At 28.4% G+C, this 18032-nt stretch overlaps 1 protein-coding gene across 1 annotated transcript in view; it reads right to left on the reverse strand.

The window, feature by feature from the left end:
• The window catches only part of LOC129958690 (A disintegrin and metalloproteinase with thrombospondin motifs 9-like), a 241905-nt gene that overhangs the window by 3495 nt on the left and 220378 nt on the right, over positions 1-18032 (reverse strand). Inside the window, exons 25-36 of the mRNA XM_056071336.1 lie at positions 17763-17951; positions 15761-15925; positions 14499-14684; positions 13041-13205; positions 12067-12237; positions 11774-11944; positions 9007-9204; positions 7918-8056; positions 6227-6416; positions 5544-5668; positions 3915-4111; positions 3683-3774 (exon numbers count right to left, since the gene is read on the reverse strand). Coding sequence (XP_055927311.1) covers positions 3685-3774; positions 3915-4111; positions 5544-5668; positions 6227-6416; positions 7918-8056; positions 9007-9204; positions 11774-11944; positions 12067-12237; positions 13041-13205; positions 14499-14684; positions 15761-15925; positions 17763-17951 — 1986 coding nt within the window. The 3' untranslated portion in view covers positions 3683-3684. The remainder of the gene's footprint in view (positions 1-3682; positions 3775-3914; positions 4112-5543; positions 5669-6226; positions 6417-7917; positions 8057-9006; positions 9205-11773; positions 11945-12066; positions 12238-13040; positions 13206-14498; positions 14685-15760; positions 15926-17762; positions 17952-18032) is intronic.

The raw sequence follows: 18032 nt of genomic DNA on the forward strand, positions 1-18032 counted from the left end.
GTCAATGCATCTCAATTAGTCACAAGATTATTTTATTCTTAAAAATAGTTTAGTTAATGTATTTGCTATACAGGCAACTGTTAACATCAATGTTGCTAAAATGCACAAGAGTATTTGAAATTATATTTTAAACGTAATAATTGATAAATCGAAACGTTCATTATATGTAATTTTTTCAGAAGAGCTCCTAAGGATACCAGAACAATTCAAATGTTTCGAAGAATTAATTGTTTGAATTTCTTATTCAAACCCCTTTCAAGAGGTTTAAAAAATCAATATATCAAACATTTTCTGGGCAAGTTTAACAAAATTTCATTGGCAATTTTTGAAACGAAGATATTTTAATATATCATTATGATGCCTTTTGGAGGAAAGAACCGTATTTAGTATACATTATACAGTTATCTTTGCTATACTAAGAGCGGATATTTATATATCTGATTAGTGTCTGAATTGGTACATTACAGGTCAAACAATTTGACTTAATATTATGAAACTTGTTTCAAACATGTTTTGGATGTGGTAATTTGCACTTCACGTCGATTTTTCATAACTTGAATTCATCGAAAATTGAGCGAACTCTTAGTAATAACTTCTGAAAATATTATTACCTAAAAATGCTTTTTATACCATCTTAAAATTTAAAAATATATATATTTTCAATAACTACATATGTTTGTTCAATTTTTCTCCAGTTTTAACAAATTTTTAAAACTATTACTAGTGTGATTTGCAGCTGTAGTTCTCATTGCTGAAATATAAATTAGACCTATTTCTTTAACTTACAACTCAGAAATCAACATCAACACCGCTATCATTAGAAATATGAAAAAGAGGAATAGAAAACTGATTAACTCTCTGGTTTTATTCTGATTAATACAGAAATTACAAACTGAGATTAAATTCAGCAATATTACCGTGAAATTAAATGAAGACAATAAGATTAAAATTTTACATTTTTTGAGAAGCTGAAAATTTGGCATTAAACTTTCATTACATAAAAAAATATTTTGAAATTGTAACATAATTCTTATCTAAAGTTCAACGAAATTATGTAGAGAATTTGTTCAATTAATTACTCGATACCAAATACTTTGCAATAATTAAGCAATTATTAATTATATGACTAGCTAACTTGCTTAATTTGAGAAATACAAATAGACCTATAGCTCCAGTGAATTTGTTTTCAAGTGCATTGCATTGTTATGGGACAAATAAAAAAAAATCTATCAAAGTTTCTTACGTCGTTCTTCTGTTTGATGAATTTACAAGAAAACATGTTCATTCCAGGCTCAAAACGCAACAAAAATATTAGATTAATAATTCCTTATTACATCCAAGTCCTCTTTCATCACGGTATAGTTCTTACTGCTTATAATGTTTGTATCTGGGCAATTTTATTATTAAATTTATTTCCGCTCTTATAATTCAATTTAGTTTATAGAAATATGAACTGCTAATCATATTTACAGTAAGCCCGTTTCCATGTTAATTTTGTTTTATCTAATAATAATTTCATGTTTCCATCTATATTATGGCGATATATTAGAATTTGCTTATTAATAAAAAGAAACATTTTCAAATTGTCATGATTTAATTAGAAATGCCAGAAACGAAGTTAATGCAAGGTACTTAGTGATTTGTATTTGGAAATTTCGAGATTTCTTAGTATATTCAGTTATTTTAATTTAGTTTTGAAAAATTAAATTTAAAAAAGGTACTTATTCAAAAATACTATTTATTTATTCCAAAGTATTGCACTCTCTGCTACTGACACGCAGGGAACTTGTCTGCCTAACCCATCCTAATTATGCCACTGAATCGGTAATTCACAAACATCTCAAGTATTATGTGAATACTTGGTTAAATCAAAACAACACATTTCCAAACAAAAAGTCTCCTTTAATTAGACAGTGGATTTCAATAAATCATATATTATTTATTAAAAAACTATTTAATTGTTAATCATATATAACATATCATTTCAATTAGTATTTCACAGGAAGGATGCTTAATGACAGGGGAATTCATGAAAGTTCTTATTTATTAATTTGCCATCATCACTCACAATTTTGAAAAATGATTAATATTTGTTCGTTGGCGCTGTACGAACCAGACCATTAGACCTATAGCTACCAAATTTGGCACATATGTACGTTTGAGGATAAAAAATATGCATACAGGTACGATTTTGAATTTTTAACTGGAATTTTTATTAATTAAAAATTGAGCGAAACTTTAGGGCTCTTTTTACGATAAATTCTAAAAATATTACAATAAAAATTAGTCTTTACAGAATCCTAAAATTCAAAAAATTATCGTTTTAATGATAGCAGTTTTTTCACCAAATAATTTTTCTTTCTATTTTTAATGAGTGTTTTTTTAAATATTTTAAACATATTTTACAACAATATATATCGCTGTTAAAGTGAAATTCAAACCGATTACATTGTTGGCTATTAAAATTTCATGTCGGCTTTTTTCAATAGTTGTGACCAAGATATGAACATTCAGCTTATTTTTTCATATTGAATAGTGTTTAGTATAAAGCATACTTTTAATAATTTTTATATCTACAAATAAGGTTTAACTTCAGAATGAAGCAATGCTGAAAATTTTTTAAATGCCTGTATTTCAAAATACTTCTGACTTTTCCCAAGACATAACTGGATGCATAAAGACGTGGATAGAAAATAGGTCACAAAGCACAATATACAGAAACAGAGCAAAACTTTTGAAATAATGTAAGTTTTATATCAAAATTTGAAAATGATTTGCCGTGGAAATAATTCAAATTGTTAGCGAACATTAATCCCGGCGAACCAACTGGTCTCAAAAAGCTGCTACTTCTAAAATAAAACTGAATTTCAGAAAATCAGGTTCATCGTGGAAGGAATAAAATAAGTTTTTCCTCATTATTTTGATTTTTTAATCGCATCTTGAACAATACAAATATAGAATGAATGCATTTTATGCAGTTAAAAATCTTTTGCAAAAATGTTATGTTGTTGTATTGACTATATTGCAGCACTCATACCCCAAATGCTACAGATACATAAAAAATAAAATACATATTTATAGCGCAATACAGAAACCATCCTATAAAATTTTGTCCTTTAACTGTAAATAAAATCATTCACATTAAAATGATACTTTCAAAATTATAAACAATTTTTATGCTTATGACATTTGTACTCAGATCAACAATTCTTTTTTTTAAATGTAATCTAGAGACCAAAAGCAGTTTTTAATAAATAATCATAAGGCATTACTCTGTAATTTAATAAATAAAAGGTGTTTTATTTTCCAAAAATTTTAAAATAATGAAGTTTAAAATATTACAAATTCAGCATTGTATTGTATTGATTGAAACCAATCAAGGTGCTAAAAATGTGTAGAAAATTATATATATTGCTCTGAACTAAAAATAAAAAATGTAAGTGCAATGTTTTAAAATGCAGAGATAATTGTCTAACTTTTTAATCTTGTTAATAGCATTGTTTATATTTGTGCATCAAAACCGTTGCAAACATTTTTATACTTTTATAAAACAGAAATCTCCTTAAGAAAGAAAACATCTTTTTAAAACCTATATATGCCAGAACTTTAAAAAGTTATAAACACCGCTACTTACGAAGCAGCATTTTCTACACGGGCAAACACAAAATATGTAAACACTTACCATCACGAAATATCAACCGCAAGACCAATTTTGGGGTCAGGAATACATAAATCGCAATAACCTCCACATTTGCCTTTTACAACTTCGTCATTCTGAAAAGTATATAATATGTCTTTTTTTTTTTTTTTTACCAATAATAAATTTCTTCTCGAAGTAAAAAGAATATTAATCAAAAATATATTCTCTAATCTTTCAGTAAATTGACAAATCTATAAAAATATGTTGCAGTTACCATAGTTCTTCGAATGAAAATTTGACCAGCACCAGTTCTTGATATCCAATTAGTGTCCTGTGCTACTCGGAAGCCAGTTCCTTGAAGAGAGATGAAAAACATGCCTTGTGGGCAATCTGGTCTTCTAAAACAATCTCCCGCAGTTCCATAAGGCACAGGTTTACCATGATAAGTTTGACTAAATGTAAAATCATCAGCTGGAATAATATAAAACAGATTTGCTAAGATTATGATAAATCGTTGAACAAGTTCTGATCTAAGAAAAAAAAATACATTATTCTTTTTCTTGTTTTATAAAAATTTCTGTTGAATTGGCATTGATAAGACCTTACAAAAATATAATTTGAGTTCAAAACCATGAACGTAAAGAGCTAAGTAGATAAAATTTGGTGCACAGATTTAGCATCTAAAATATAGATACGTCTCAAATTTTGAACCAGATCTCTTATAGTGCTGATCATCTGTCAGTCCATACTTTCGCATGAATATAAACACAACTTGAAGCTATGAAATTCGCAATGTAATTTTGTAACAACTTCCGAGTCAAATTTTAGTTCCAATCGGTCGGAAAAAATGTGCCCCAAAAACACATTTTTGCAAGATAGAATCAATAAAAATACTAGTATCTTGTCCAAGATCTATATTTCGTAAATATTGATCACCAACACCATTCAAGGTCTTCCTAAGGTCCATAAATTTATATGGGGTATGGGGACAAGACGTTCGCTCGAGCGCATGCGAGAAAGTTTCAGAGAGACTACACCTGCTATTTTTTAAGAACATATAGCACATTTTGTGTGTGTGTGTGTGCATTTTCAAAATTTGCTAACAAAATGTGGCTTCTCTTTGTTACTGTAGATCGATAGTAACCCAACTTAATAACTCCAGAAAACTTAATGTGAAGAGATACTTATCCAGATACTATTAAAATTATTCCACAGGCAATATACTAAAATCAACTGTCTCAAGGTTAACTGCAAACAAGCTATCCAAAATTAAATATGATGTCTGGCTGAAAAAAAATATTTGTTATTCAATAACCGCTTTTATAGAAATTGAATTGAAATCGCTAAAAAATATCTGGTTTTGGAAGTTGAAAGGGGAGGAGGGGCCGAAACTTGATAACTAATAGCTCTATTGGACTTAATACAGCAGTGAAATCTTGTGCACTACATCTAATTATTGAAAAGAAATTTCAATCTTTTTGTTTACTGTTGATAATGATTATTGCATATCAAGATATTTTTAGTATTTTTCTTAATAGTTCTATAAATTTCCTCTAGTCATGAAGATAAATTAACAACGAAATCAAGTTAAATATATGCAGAATTACATTCATTTTATTGTTAATCATACAGAGTCTTTGATTTTTATACATCATTGTTACCTTAAATTAAAACCAAAATTTCAATTTTGCAAAATTAAGGTAAAACAGAAAAAATATCAATGTAATACAACAAGACTACTAATATTTAATACTAAAAAGTAATACCAGCATCACATAAATAAAATCTATAAGACTTCCGGAGTCTTAGAAGATGCTTAGAGAATAATTAAAAAGTTTTTGTACATAATTTTTATATGGAAAAAAAAAAATCGATAGTTTCGAAAAGCACAGACGCTACTTACTAATTAATTTCAGGCTAGATATATTTAAGGCTATTTTTGTAAATACAGTATATCCGAAATCTTTTCTGTCACAATCGCAATCACGACCGACGTTAGTAGTTAGACAGCGTTCAGAAGTATCATACCTAAAATGAAAATATCAAAATGATTAATTCATAATTCGAAAAAATGCAAGCAAGAAGAAAATTAGATTCTGCACAATGATAAAATTCTCACAGAAATAAAAGTATCTACAAATTCAAGTTCTATAAAAAAAATGTAAAGTTAAGTTTTTCAACTTTTTTGAAAGAAAGTTTCAAATTTTGTAATGATTTATAAATAAGTTTAAACCAAAAATTAAGTTTTATTTAAAACACGTTATTAAAATTATTAGTTGGACATGACTTATTTAAAAAACTAAATCTATACTGTTTTAGATATTTGTTCATGTTTAAAAAGAAACTACATATATTATCAGAAAATATCTTCAACTAGAAAGATGCTATAAATTCTACTCTAATAATGATAAAATGTAAATTTTCATCTCAAGCAATGTGAATGAATTTGGAAATAAAATATGGTTATGAAAGAAAAGTAAAAAATAAAAACATATAATTTGAAATATAAAATATTTAGGTTACATACTTTCATAAATATTAGAAAAATCTTTCCTTAATATTTATAAAGAACATAAAAATACATACTGGCTTCCTAAATTTGTTGAATGTATTACTGCATAGTTCCTATCCCGCAAATTTATGTATTCTTGTGGATATGGTGTATCCATAGCATTACAATACACAATAACAAGCTTCCCTCTAACAACAATTTGGTAATTTCCATTATCTGTTTTTCCTTGGGAATTATGAATATCCATACAGCTCTTTGGAGGACCTATAAAAATATATTAATACACATTTCCTTTTAAGAAATTTGAAATAGAGAACAAATAGGATGCAACAACAATGTTATATAACTATTTTATGTTTAACAGAAATAAAAAAAATAAAAAAAAAACAGTTTTCTATTCAAATGTTTAGGGATTAAACCCCTTCGTTAAATACTTTCGGCAAAGAAAGAGCATACTAGATATTGCTTACTTTTTCTCAGAGAGCAAAAATGCTTTTTTATAATAGAATCTGCTACAAATATTTCCTGCACCTGACATAAGACAAAATGTTTCCGAAGTTAAGGAAAGTCAGCAATATTTACATAAAAAGACTACATATTTAAAAAGCTTTTTCGAATCCAAATACAAAATGTCTTTGAAAAAATCTATCAAGAATGAATTATTATCACATTATTTCAAATTAAAAAATTTTTTTTTTGATAGAATTTGCATAAGGTAATAGAAATTGAGTCAAAGTGTTGGTGACTATTTTAATAAGATTCAATTCAACATGATATGACCTTGAAGTGTCAAAGATAGTTTTTAGAAACTATAATCATAAAGTTGCTGCTATTTCAATTATTTACAGACATCAACAGATTAAGTGGTATCACACAGATTTCTTGCTGAATGTGAGTGTCTGACAGGAGAAAACGAAAGTAAATAAAATATTTTAAATACATTTTCTGATACACTGTATAAAACTTTCTTTTTTATTTTTTTCATTTTTTAACGTAAAAAAACAGTTTGCTGTTGCAACGTATCTTAATAGATAAAAACTTTAGAGGAAAGCATAAGCGTTTCGTCTTAAATCTTAATTTAAAGTAGTAATATTGCCTTTTTAAAGCACATATAGGAAATTGTTATTTGGCAACTAAGTTTCAGGAAGAGAAACTTATATAAGTTGATTCAAGATAATGGAGAAAATAATACCCCAAAAATGTCCTGCAAATGTCATATTAACATGTTATGACAAGGTATTTAAAAATGGCTGTATGGATATTTTAGGACAATTCGCTAAGCTTAAATCTCGCAAAACAATATCTTGATTATTATTAACTAGATAATTTTTTAAAAAATGTAGAGAGTATACATTTCCTTTCAGAAATATGTCTTCAGCAATTTCGTTTCCCCGTATAATCTTTCAACAATTTTGTTTTGAAAGTTTATCAAGTCATTTCTACTGATGAATAGAATACTTCATAATATTTATTTGTTGAAAAAGAAATAGATTTGACATTTTGTTGGCAGAGAAGAATCTTAGTAATTTCCTAGGCAGGAAATAGATTTAATATTTTCTGGCGCAGAGAAGAATCTCGATAAAAACAAAACTTTAAGAAAGTATTCCCATCTCATAGTATTGTAATAAACATTTCAATCAGGCCTACAGCCACACAGTGCATATAAACTAAATTTAAAAAAAACTTTAAGTAACCTGAAGTATAAAATTTAAAACCATTTATGCACAAAGAGTTTAATATTCAAGTGAAATGCAATTTAACTTACACTCAGGAGATGAAGAGCACCGTCTTTTCTTTTTTGGCTTGAAAGATGGATTACATCTTCGATTCGGAACTCTTTTTCCTTCTAAATCAAAACAGTGCAATTTGCGTTTCTGTTTTGCATTTTGACAAGGTCCTTTACACTAAATAAATGTAGGTGAAAAAGAAATATATGTTTAGAACAATATTTTGGATTGACAGAAAAAGAAATGCAACTAAAAAAAAAACCTTTTATGAAAGCAACACTGAATTACATCAATGAAGATTAGATGGATGCATGACAATAAGTAAAAGTAACCTATTTTTTCCATTACTAATAAATTCAAATGAAATGCAAATTATGTTTTTGAAGCGGTAAGAGATACGCGTAGGATAGAACCTGGGACTTTTTGGTTAGCAGTCCAGTAACTAAACCATTTTACCAAAACAGCTGTTCGGGTAGAAGAGCTATTACTGGCTTATATGCTATTCACCACAGTATTCTCCCTCCAGTGAGTCGAAGGTAAGACGAACGATATAAGTTGAGTGATGATTGTATTGAGTAGTTATTTGCAGCTGTTGCCTTAATGGGCCTGTACCCAGTTGAATAGCGCCAAGCGTTATGGCGAGCGTTTGTGGGTGCTGATGCGCCAAGTGTGTCTGGCGACTTTTGAGTTGCTGCGTCAAGTGAGTCTGACGACTTTGGTTTTGCTTCGTCAAGTGAGTCTGACGATTTTTGGTTGCGGGTAGATGGCGCCACAACAGCGAAGGTTGAAGGTTCATTGTCTGAGGTCACCAATGAGGCGATATGCGATGCACGAAGGATAGAACCTGGGACCTTTTGGTTAGCAGTCCAGTAACTAAACCATTTTACCAAAACAGCTGTTTGGGTAGAAGAGCTATTACTGGCTTATATGCTATTCACCACATTTTTAAGGTAACTTGTACAGAAATAAGGGATTACAAAAAAAAAAAAAAAAAAAAATCAGAAAATGAAATTTCTAACACAATAGGAATGGAAATCTTGCTTTTAAGAATTTTTCTGATTGTTAAGGAAGTCAGATAATATAAAATATTTTTTTATAGTCCATAATTTTAAAATGATGCGACATACCGATTGCCATTCTTCTGGCTTCCAGATGAATCCACTAGAGCAGTTACCATAATTGCATGCTTCTACGGTCTTAGGTTCTCGAGCTCCCATTACACAAAAATGCTTCTCAATTTCTTCAGGTTCAACCCAGCCATACTCATTTACAGCATGACAAGCCACATGACGTTGTCGAATACCTTCATTACACGTCTTCGAACACTAGTCCAAAATTCAAAATCATTAGATATGAAATCATTCACAAATATTTAATACATTAAATGCTACAGGTCTCAAGAGATTATTGCAAGAATAATTGTTTATTTTCAATCTCAAACTAAAAGTGCAAGCATCAGAAGAGATGGCATAATAACTCGTAAAGTATAAGATTACATGACATTTAACAAGCATAATTTGTTAAATGTCACTCAAGACCATTTAGAAAGATAAATAGGGCTTAAATGACACTTACTGAATTAAATTATTACAATTTATTTAGGAGACCTTTTTTTTTTAAAAGTATGAAACTGAAATTGACATTTTACTACAATAGAATGTTCCAAAAGAACTTTAAACTTTGTCCCTCAGACCTTAATGAATGATTTTTACATAGAAAGTTGTGTGGAAACATGAACAATGACTGCCAAAATCATTTTATCCATTAGGCTACTTGGCTGTAGACTAGGATCGCTATTGATGCAAATTACTTAATTTGCTTAAATAAATTTTTGGTTCAAAATTAAAATTGGTTAATTATAATTTTATATATTAAAATGCGAAAATAGGATTAGGTCTTCTAATTAGACATCAACCGGCTTTATAATTTTATATCATATATTACCAATTAAAACGCATATTTCTGTGTCAAATAATTTTTAAAACATAAAATCAATTACAAAGTGTTTATATGTGCCTTACTATGCTTAGTATTTTTATATTCAATACAGTAAAGCACCTTTATACGCCTTTCAAGAGGCTAACATAAAACGATGTATGAATGGAAGAGATGTATAATCGAGATTTTAATAAGCAACTCTGATTATTATAAATATAATGTTATTAATATAAATTTATTACAAAGCAATAACTTCAAAAGTTTCTTTTATAGCAGTACTTGTGCAAATCCTGAAAACAATAATTCTATTTTAAAGCTATAATTATAAAAATTGAAGAAAACCATACCTTTATTGCCTACCTAGAGAACTAATTAATTATTCTTACATGATTTATGTGTACGCAAGTAGATGTTTATTTTTAAAAACATAATTGCTGTCTAATGTATTTTATTTCCAGTGAATATTATATAGAATTACTAATCGAATTAAGATTATTGAATGTTTTTTCACTAAGTAAATAAAATAAGTTCTAAGTTTTTCGATGGAATTTAGAGCAAGGAAAGTGGAGTATGGTGGAAAGGATGGAACATATAACCAAAGCTTAGCGGTAAATAAATTATGTACTTCGCCATTACACTGCTTTACGATTGAAAGCAATGAAACTATGCGTCAATGGAGACTACATATAAATGAGAAATGTATAAACGGCGCATAATGAAGAGCATCGAAAAAATATTTTTAATATAACTCAGCTGTTAAAATTAATCACATATACTATAAAAGATGTTGGAAGTAGCTTGCCACATCCTGTTTTGATAAGGCTCTAAATTGCAAAATTGTAAGAAGTTAATAAAACAAGTGATTTTTTTCATTCATTATTGCAGGAAATAGATGTATGTAGGGCTATGGGCAATGAAATTACTAATTACTATTGTTTTAATGTGGATCTAAATTATTTCATTCCAAAAAATTATTCTATTCTATTCTTAATATTCCAAATAAATTATCAGAAACAAATTTAATATCAATCAAATGGGAATAGTTTGGCAATATCAATAAAATAAATGAGATTTAAAGACAGGAAAAGACACTGTACTAAAATTATCTATATTCAGATAAAGAAAATTTTATTTTCTAAAACTACAATATCAAGCGTGCGAAACTAGTCATTCTTTATTTTTATGTAAAAAAAGTATAAAGATTGAATAAAATGTAGTACAATCGATCGTATCAAGTTGGTTGGAAAAATTTGCATCTTATAAAATCAGAAAAAGTAAAAATACATTTACAAAAAAAAAAAAAAACCTTGTAAAACTTATAAAAAAATCAATTGAATTTTCATCAACATTCAAGCATGTTTAATTCAGTTTAAAGAAGAAAAAAAATCAATACTGCTCCTTTCGGAATCCCACACCTAACACTTTTAGACGATTTTACACAGCAGAGATATAATTTGCATTCAGTAAGAAGAGTACTTTTCTGAAGTGTTACCAGTGATTCGTTTTTATTTTCTTTCTGAATCTATTTATTTTTTTATACCAAGCGTGTAATGTTTCTATATATTGTTTAATTTTCCCCATCATCTTTTTATTTCGACCGTATTTTGACGAAATTAAAACAAACAAGGGCATACATATAAGTATGGGACGTTTCTGTTCCGAAAGAGAGTTGGTGCATATTTTTTGAAAAAAAAAATGTAATCCATCAAAATACAATCAGAACTCACCTTTTATATTTAGAAATGGGATAAAATGAAACACCTTAAGAAAACAAAAATACATAACTCGGGTAATTTTTTTTTTCATTTAGTGTTCTCTTTTTATTCATTATTTTTTTATTTTCTCTACACATATAGGAAATTTAAGATCTTTGCAATTAATAAGAAGTGTAAAATGTCAAACTATAATTCAAAATACACATTTAAGTTTAATAGGAAACAAAAAACCGGAACTTACTTCAGACCACTGTCCTGATACCCAGGTATAAGGACAGGATTTTAGATTGCATTTTCGCTTTCTTTTAGGTCTATTCTGAGAGGAACACAATTCTTCAGGCACACGATTATTTTCATTATCAACACAAACAACTTCACGGGTTTTGTAAGTAGATCCACAAGACGCATAACACTGGAAATAAAGCATACAATAAAACTAAATAATGTATCTCGTAAAACTGAATACCAGTTGCATTGAATCTCAGTAGCATTCTTAATAACATTCTTAAATAAAATGTAATCATTGACATATACCTGTGACCAAATTCCTTTGCGCCACTTATAAGAGCACTCGGGAGGAATTTTACATTGCCTTCTCTCAGTTGCAGGTTTAGGCTCAAAACAATCTTCATCATTAACTATCCTTTCGCCCCGAATGCAGTGAGCATGTCGATATTGTTGATGAAACACGCAACTTTTGGGACACTATTGTAAAAATATATATAAGGCAATTTATGATTAAAATTCATACTGTACAGCCGTGTTCTAAACATTAATAATAGTTTGTAAAAAGTATAGCAAAACTAATCAGCCAATTTAATATTGAAACGTTTTCTGCAAATAAAATAATAGCTTCAAGCATTCATGTTTTCAAGTACATGCAATCTTATTTTAATATACCTTGCTTACACCAGCAGTTTTTTAAATATCGCACATTTTTTATTTCTACAAATAATCGAATTTAATATTGTCGAACACGATTCATTAATATTTAATAAAATTGAATCTAAGAATGCCAAAATGTTTAAAGGTTCCTAATACGTTTTATTTAAGGTATTCTCCTTGTACTCTTCTAAGTAAATGATATTTATAGATATTCGGATCAACATAAATCTATTAAATTATCTGTTAATATTTTAAGATAATCTAAAAAGATTAATCTGTAAACGTCAAAAATGCATTTCCAGTAAAAGACGCTAGGCATGAATCATATAATTTTAAATTCAATTCAAGTTTAACGCATACTTTTATCTCGACATAAATTCCTCGGGAAGAAAAGAATGTCTCTCGATTAACAGAAATATTCATTAATTTAACTAAGAGTTTAATAAAAAAAAAGTTATTAACATTATTATAATATACTTTTACAGCAAATTTCTTCTTAATTATCATACTACGTACATGACATAAATTACTAAGAATTCCTGAAGATAAAATTTTTTTTAAATTCTGAAATTTTACAAGAAATACATTAAGATACAGCCAATTTTTCCAAACCCTATACAAACCTGACTCCATTCTGACCATTTCCAGCTAGAACACAAGCTTAACAAACAAGATTGTACAACAGTAGGTTTCGGAGAGGGACATTTTTCTTCAACCTCTTCATGACCTTCAGCATTTACACAAACCACACTGCGATACTGAGTCCCTTCGCCACAGGTTGCAGAGCACTGGAAAACAAAAAATTTTAAATTTAAATTTTAAAACACGGCATTAATATATTCTTGAATATGTAATATGATAAATGCCCCACATAAATTGAAATTTTGAACCTAAATACATCGTACAATTGGCTGCTCGTAATGTTAAGAGAAATACATTCGCTTTTTTTGAAAAAATTATCTGTTTCTGCTTAATATTTTTTTCATAATTCTTAGTCCCGACATTAGAACTGAAGGATTTATTCTTTTATCAGCTCTCAGTTACTTCCTAATTTAATATTTCTTTTTTACATTAAGATCACCTATGTTTATTTCCTTTATTAAGCTCACTTTAAATTGCATTAAATCTAATGAATTAACTATAAAATAATTTTTTTTACATTATTTGTTAGATTCTATATTTTAATAACTTAATAAATATGCACATCAATGAGTTGAAAGAAATTAATTACACAAAAAAAAATGGTACAATGCAGAATTAAAAAAAAATCATAATATTTAGGCTTGTTTAATAACTCGGGATTGTTAAATGGAAAGATAAAAAAAAAATGCTTTCGTACGACGACTGACATTCTCTTTTGAGTTCCAACAGCCAGAAACTGAGCAATAAAACATCTTTTCTACTCAAAAAGTTGCCTAAAATGTAAAACAGCGTCATGCAACAAATAAAATATTGGCCTATAGGTGCATGCATATTGAACCAGATTGTTGCATATTTTTAGTTGACATCCAAGTTATGTTTTTAGGTTATTATGACGTCACATAATTTAACTTTATACAAAAATCGCACAGAAACTTCAAAAAGAACATCTAAAATACTAAGCAGTTTTTTAAATTCACAACTTTAAGTCTATGTAACAAAAAAATTTCTAAATGTATTCCTTTCTGCATAATTTTTATGTATATTTATTTTTTTTAATATTTATTGATCCATCTTGATCCACATATTTTATCAACTTTCAGATTTTCGATAAAGTGCAACAGAATTCATGCCAATTATTCAAAAGGCAATGAAACATAAGAGAATTATAAAAGTAATAAATTTTAAAATAAAATATGCTGGAAACAGATAATATTATCAATGTTTAAACCGATGAAAGCTACATTGAATATGGAGAAAAATATGTTCTATGCCAATAAATTTTCGAGATGAAAGCACAAATATTTCTGATGCATCGGTAAATGATTAAAATTAAGGACAAAAATAAACTAATTCTGACAACAAATGAAAATACATTCAAAGACATAAATATATTTGAAAAATATTCCAAACATTTATGCAAATTTCCTATAAAGGGTTACCTGGGGCCATGGTCCTATAATCCAATTGAATTCATAAGTTAATTCTGAGCAAGACTTCTTGAAACAAGATTGTTCTTCTTTAGGCTTCTTTAGCAGGTTGCATGAACTATCAGGCATTATTTCTCCATTATCATTAAAGCAAAGAACAGAACGTACTTGCGTTCCATTTCCACAGGAAACACTACACTGTAGAAATTCCAATACAATTTTGAATTTAAAAAAAAACTCCTTACAGAATCTTACATAATCTAAAATAGCATCGCTGAAATATATAACATAGAAAATGAGTATATATTTGAAAATATGCAATTTCAATCCTGTTGTCAGTTAAAAAAATAAGATGTAAATTAAATTTTAAAAAATTCCATGAATTTGTATTTTAACTCTAAACGGTATGCTTCTTTATACGCGATTCTCATTACGTTGTAGCTTTCGGTAAATATGCTAAATATTATTATTATAAGATTAACATTTTGTTAGAAATTATTTAATGTTTGAAGAAGTACTATAGATATAAATAATTATTTGAAATTCATATAAGTCTTTATGATATATTTTGAAGCAATCTCCAACATGAAGGAATGGTTTTCTGTTGCACCTTTCTCAGAAGCATACTGTTGCTTTTCGTTTTCCAGCAATTTACGATTGGGGCATATTAAGCAGTCATTATGTTTTCCTTTAGCATCAAATTGTAAGATTTGTAGTTTTCATGTAATCTCTTTCCATGTCTGTTGTTGATGGCGGTCCATATCGTATTAGAAAGTGAAATTATATTCCATATAATTTCCCCTTCACATAAACTCTCAATTAATTTCAATTGAGATTTAAATTTATGTTTTAATTAATATTTTCCAAAGAACGTTTATATAAAATTTTATGATGCCACTACTAATCTCATAACTAGAATCAAAATCATTTGAGCACTGTTTTCAAAACATTCATTGCTCCTATTACTATTGAAATTTATAAAATTTTCTTCATTCATCTTTGGGCTGATTATATTAAAAAATGAGTACAATAAAGATATCACTGGAGATGACAATTGCCCGTTACTGATGCTTAACTGACAAGACAATCATGCCCGCATTTCACAGAGAACGAGTTTCGACAAGTTCCATCTTGTCACCTCCACGTGACGTACGACCGCAGCGACAAAGCATTGTTGTCACCTCTCAGGTGACTTACGACCGTCAAGAGTTTAAGTTCAGTAAAGCTTAAGTTTTTAAAAAAAATTCCACGTCAGTTTCAAAATATTTATTTACCTCACTCCATTTATCTGCAGACCAGTCTGGACACGGGCCGTTATTGCATTCAAGTGTTTCTGACGGTTTACGATGTAGATCACAATCGAAACTTTCGACTCCATCAAAAATATTATAACAAACAACTTGGCGACGTTTCACACCATTGCCACAGGAAACTGAGCACTGTAAAATCCATAATTAGATTTCGACGAGGATTAATTCACCATGCAATTATTTATATTAGTTCAGCCTTTTAATAACAAGTTATATACAGTCATAAAATTCAAATGCAGAATAAATATTAAGGAATCATATGGAATAGGTAAGACAGCAATAATAAAAGTGATACTAGATAATGTGTTCTGATTTCAGAAAAGTAAGGTGTAGTTTGAAAAAAAAATCGTTAAAAGGTTTACGAAAGAGATAAAGTTTTTAACTATCTTAAATAAATTATTTTTGGTTCTGTTTAGGCACTGTGTAATTGTTTTCAACATTAATTCTCTTCTATATTTAAAGTCTTAGAAATATTAAAGTATCATTAAGTAAAAAATACATCAGTCGATTTTTTTGTAATAAAATAAGAGATGCGATACTTATGATGCTTAATATATTTAGAATTTCGAAAGTAAAATGCTTTAGAGGTATCCACACTTTAAGGGTTTCATTTGAGCTAAATCAATTTTTTTTTTAAATCTAATATAGTCATTTTGAAAGTCTACAATCTTTTTTTGTTTGGACAGTATGGATTTTAAATTAGTATCCATTTGAAAACGATTCAGCTATAATATATTCTGAAAATTTTAAGTATCAGAAATTTGTGCATGCAAAAAAACATTTTCTACGGCGAATACAATACAAAGCAATGTTTGTCATCTTCAGTTTCAAAAACATAATACTTTAATTTTCTACGTCAGATTAGTATCGATTAAAAAAAGTTTCATTATGTCCTAATCAAGAGATTGATAGACAGCAATAACATTTAAGGTGTAGTAAGTTTATTAATTGCTTTTAGTTTATTACTCCTATACATGTAATTGAGTTACCTAAAACTTTTAAAGGTTCATAATTACAATCACGGGAAACTACCATGATTGATTAATTTGGCAATTTTCCAGTTAAAGAAAATAAACAAGGAGAAATGGTATAATAATAATCTTGGTCTAATGTTGCAGTTATAAAGATTGAACTTGTAGTTATAGTTCAGCAACGGATTGTAAAACCCTCCGCGTTTAAGCGCATGCGTTAGGATGGGTTTAATTCTTCAAAATAGGGGTGAAAGGAAACATGAAAGGAGGAGATGTTTACAATTACTAATATGCAATAGGGAAAATCCAAGGTAGAAGGGAATACTGGAAATGCACTCATCGTGTCTCACCCCTTAATGAGATGAAGTCGTTGAAATGTGGTAGTCTCAACATCCGTTGACGAACTATAAATAAGAATGGCTTCAAACTGAAAATATGATTTTGACAATTTCCAGAACAGGCTTTAGCATCTTTAGGATCCTGGGAAATTACCAACATTTGCCACACAAAAGATATTTTTCAGATTTTAAGTTTATTCTTTTCCACAACATTGTGGCACTTAAATCATAACTCTACTATATTTTGAAAATGATGGAAGAAAACATTTACTAGATTATACATAGATTTTTAAATCGCATATTTCTGAATAAGCGCTTGCAAAAATTATTTCAACAAAGCTAAGACATCAACATATTTCTGGAAAATGCTTATGACTGTAATTTCCAAGTTAAATCATATCCCAACCTTATTCTTACTACATGCAAGGGGTAACTTTTTTTTTTTAACTAAACAATGGCATTAATTTTTAAGATTGAAGAGAAAGGATTATTCATTTTTTTGTACAGCACACTTTCCCATTTTGTGTTACATTTTTAAGGCAGTTAAATAGTAATAGGAATTCCTATCTTATAAGGTGCCTTTAAGGCAGTTAATAGAAATAATAAAAACACAACACCATTGAAAAAATATATTAAAAATACAGCAGTGAAGCTTACTTCAGCCCACGGACCAATTTTCCACTCAGAATAGTTTACTGCATGAGGCTGGATATGCATTTTATGAATACATTCACAATTTTCAGAAGAATGCGGTTTTTCTTCTATGTTGCACTCATTAATCCCGAATTTGTTTTTTTCTATAATGCAAGTAACTTTCCTACTTTTCGATTTTGAATCGCAGAAACACTGAAATATAATAAAGATTACAAAAATTAACGTATATAAAGTGGGGAAAAAAAGAATAAATAAAAAAATTAATTTTTGATT

The sequence above is a fragment of the Argiope bruennichi genome, chromosome X1 (assembly GCF_947563725.1).
Source record: "Argiope bruennichi chromosome X1, qqArgBrue1.1, whole genome shotgun sequence".
Lineage (NCBI taxonomy): Eukaryota > Metazoa > Arthropoda > Arachnida > Araneae > Araneidae > Argiope > Argiope bruennichi.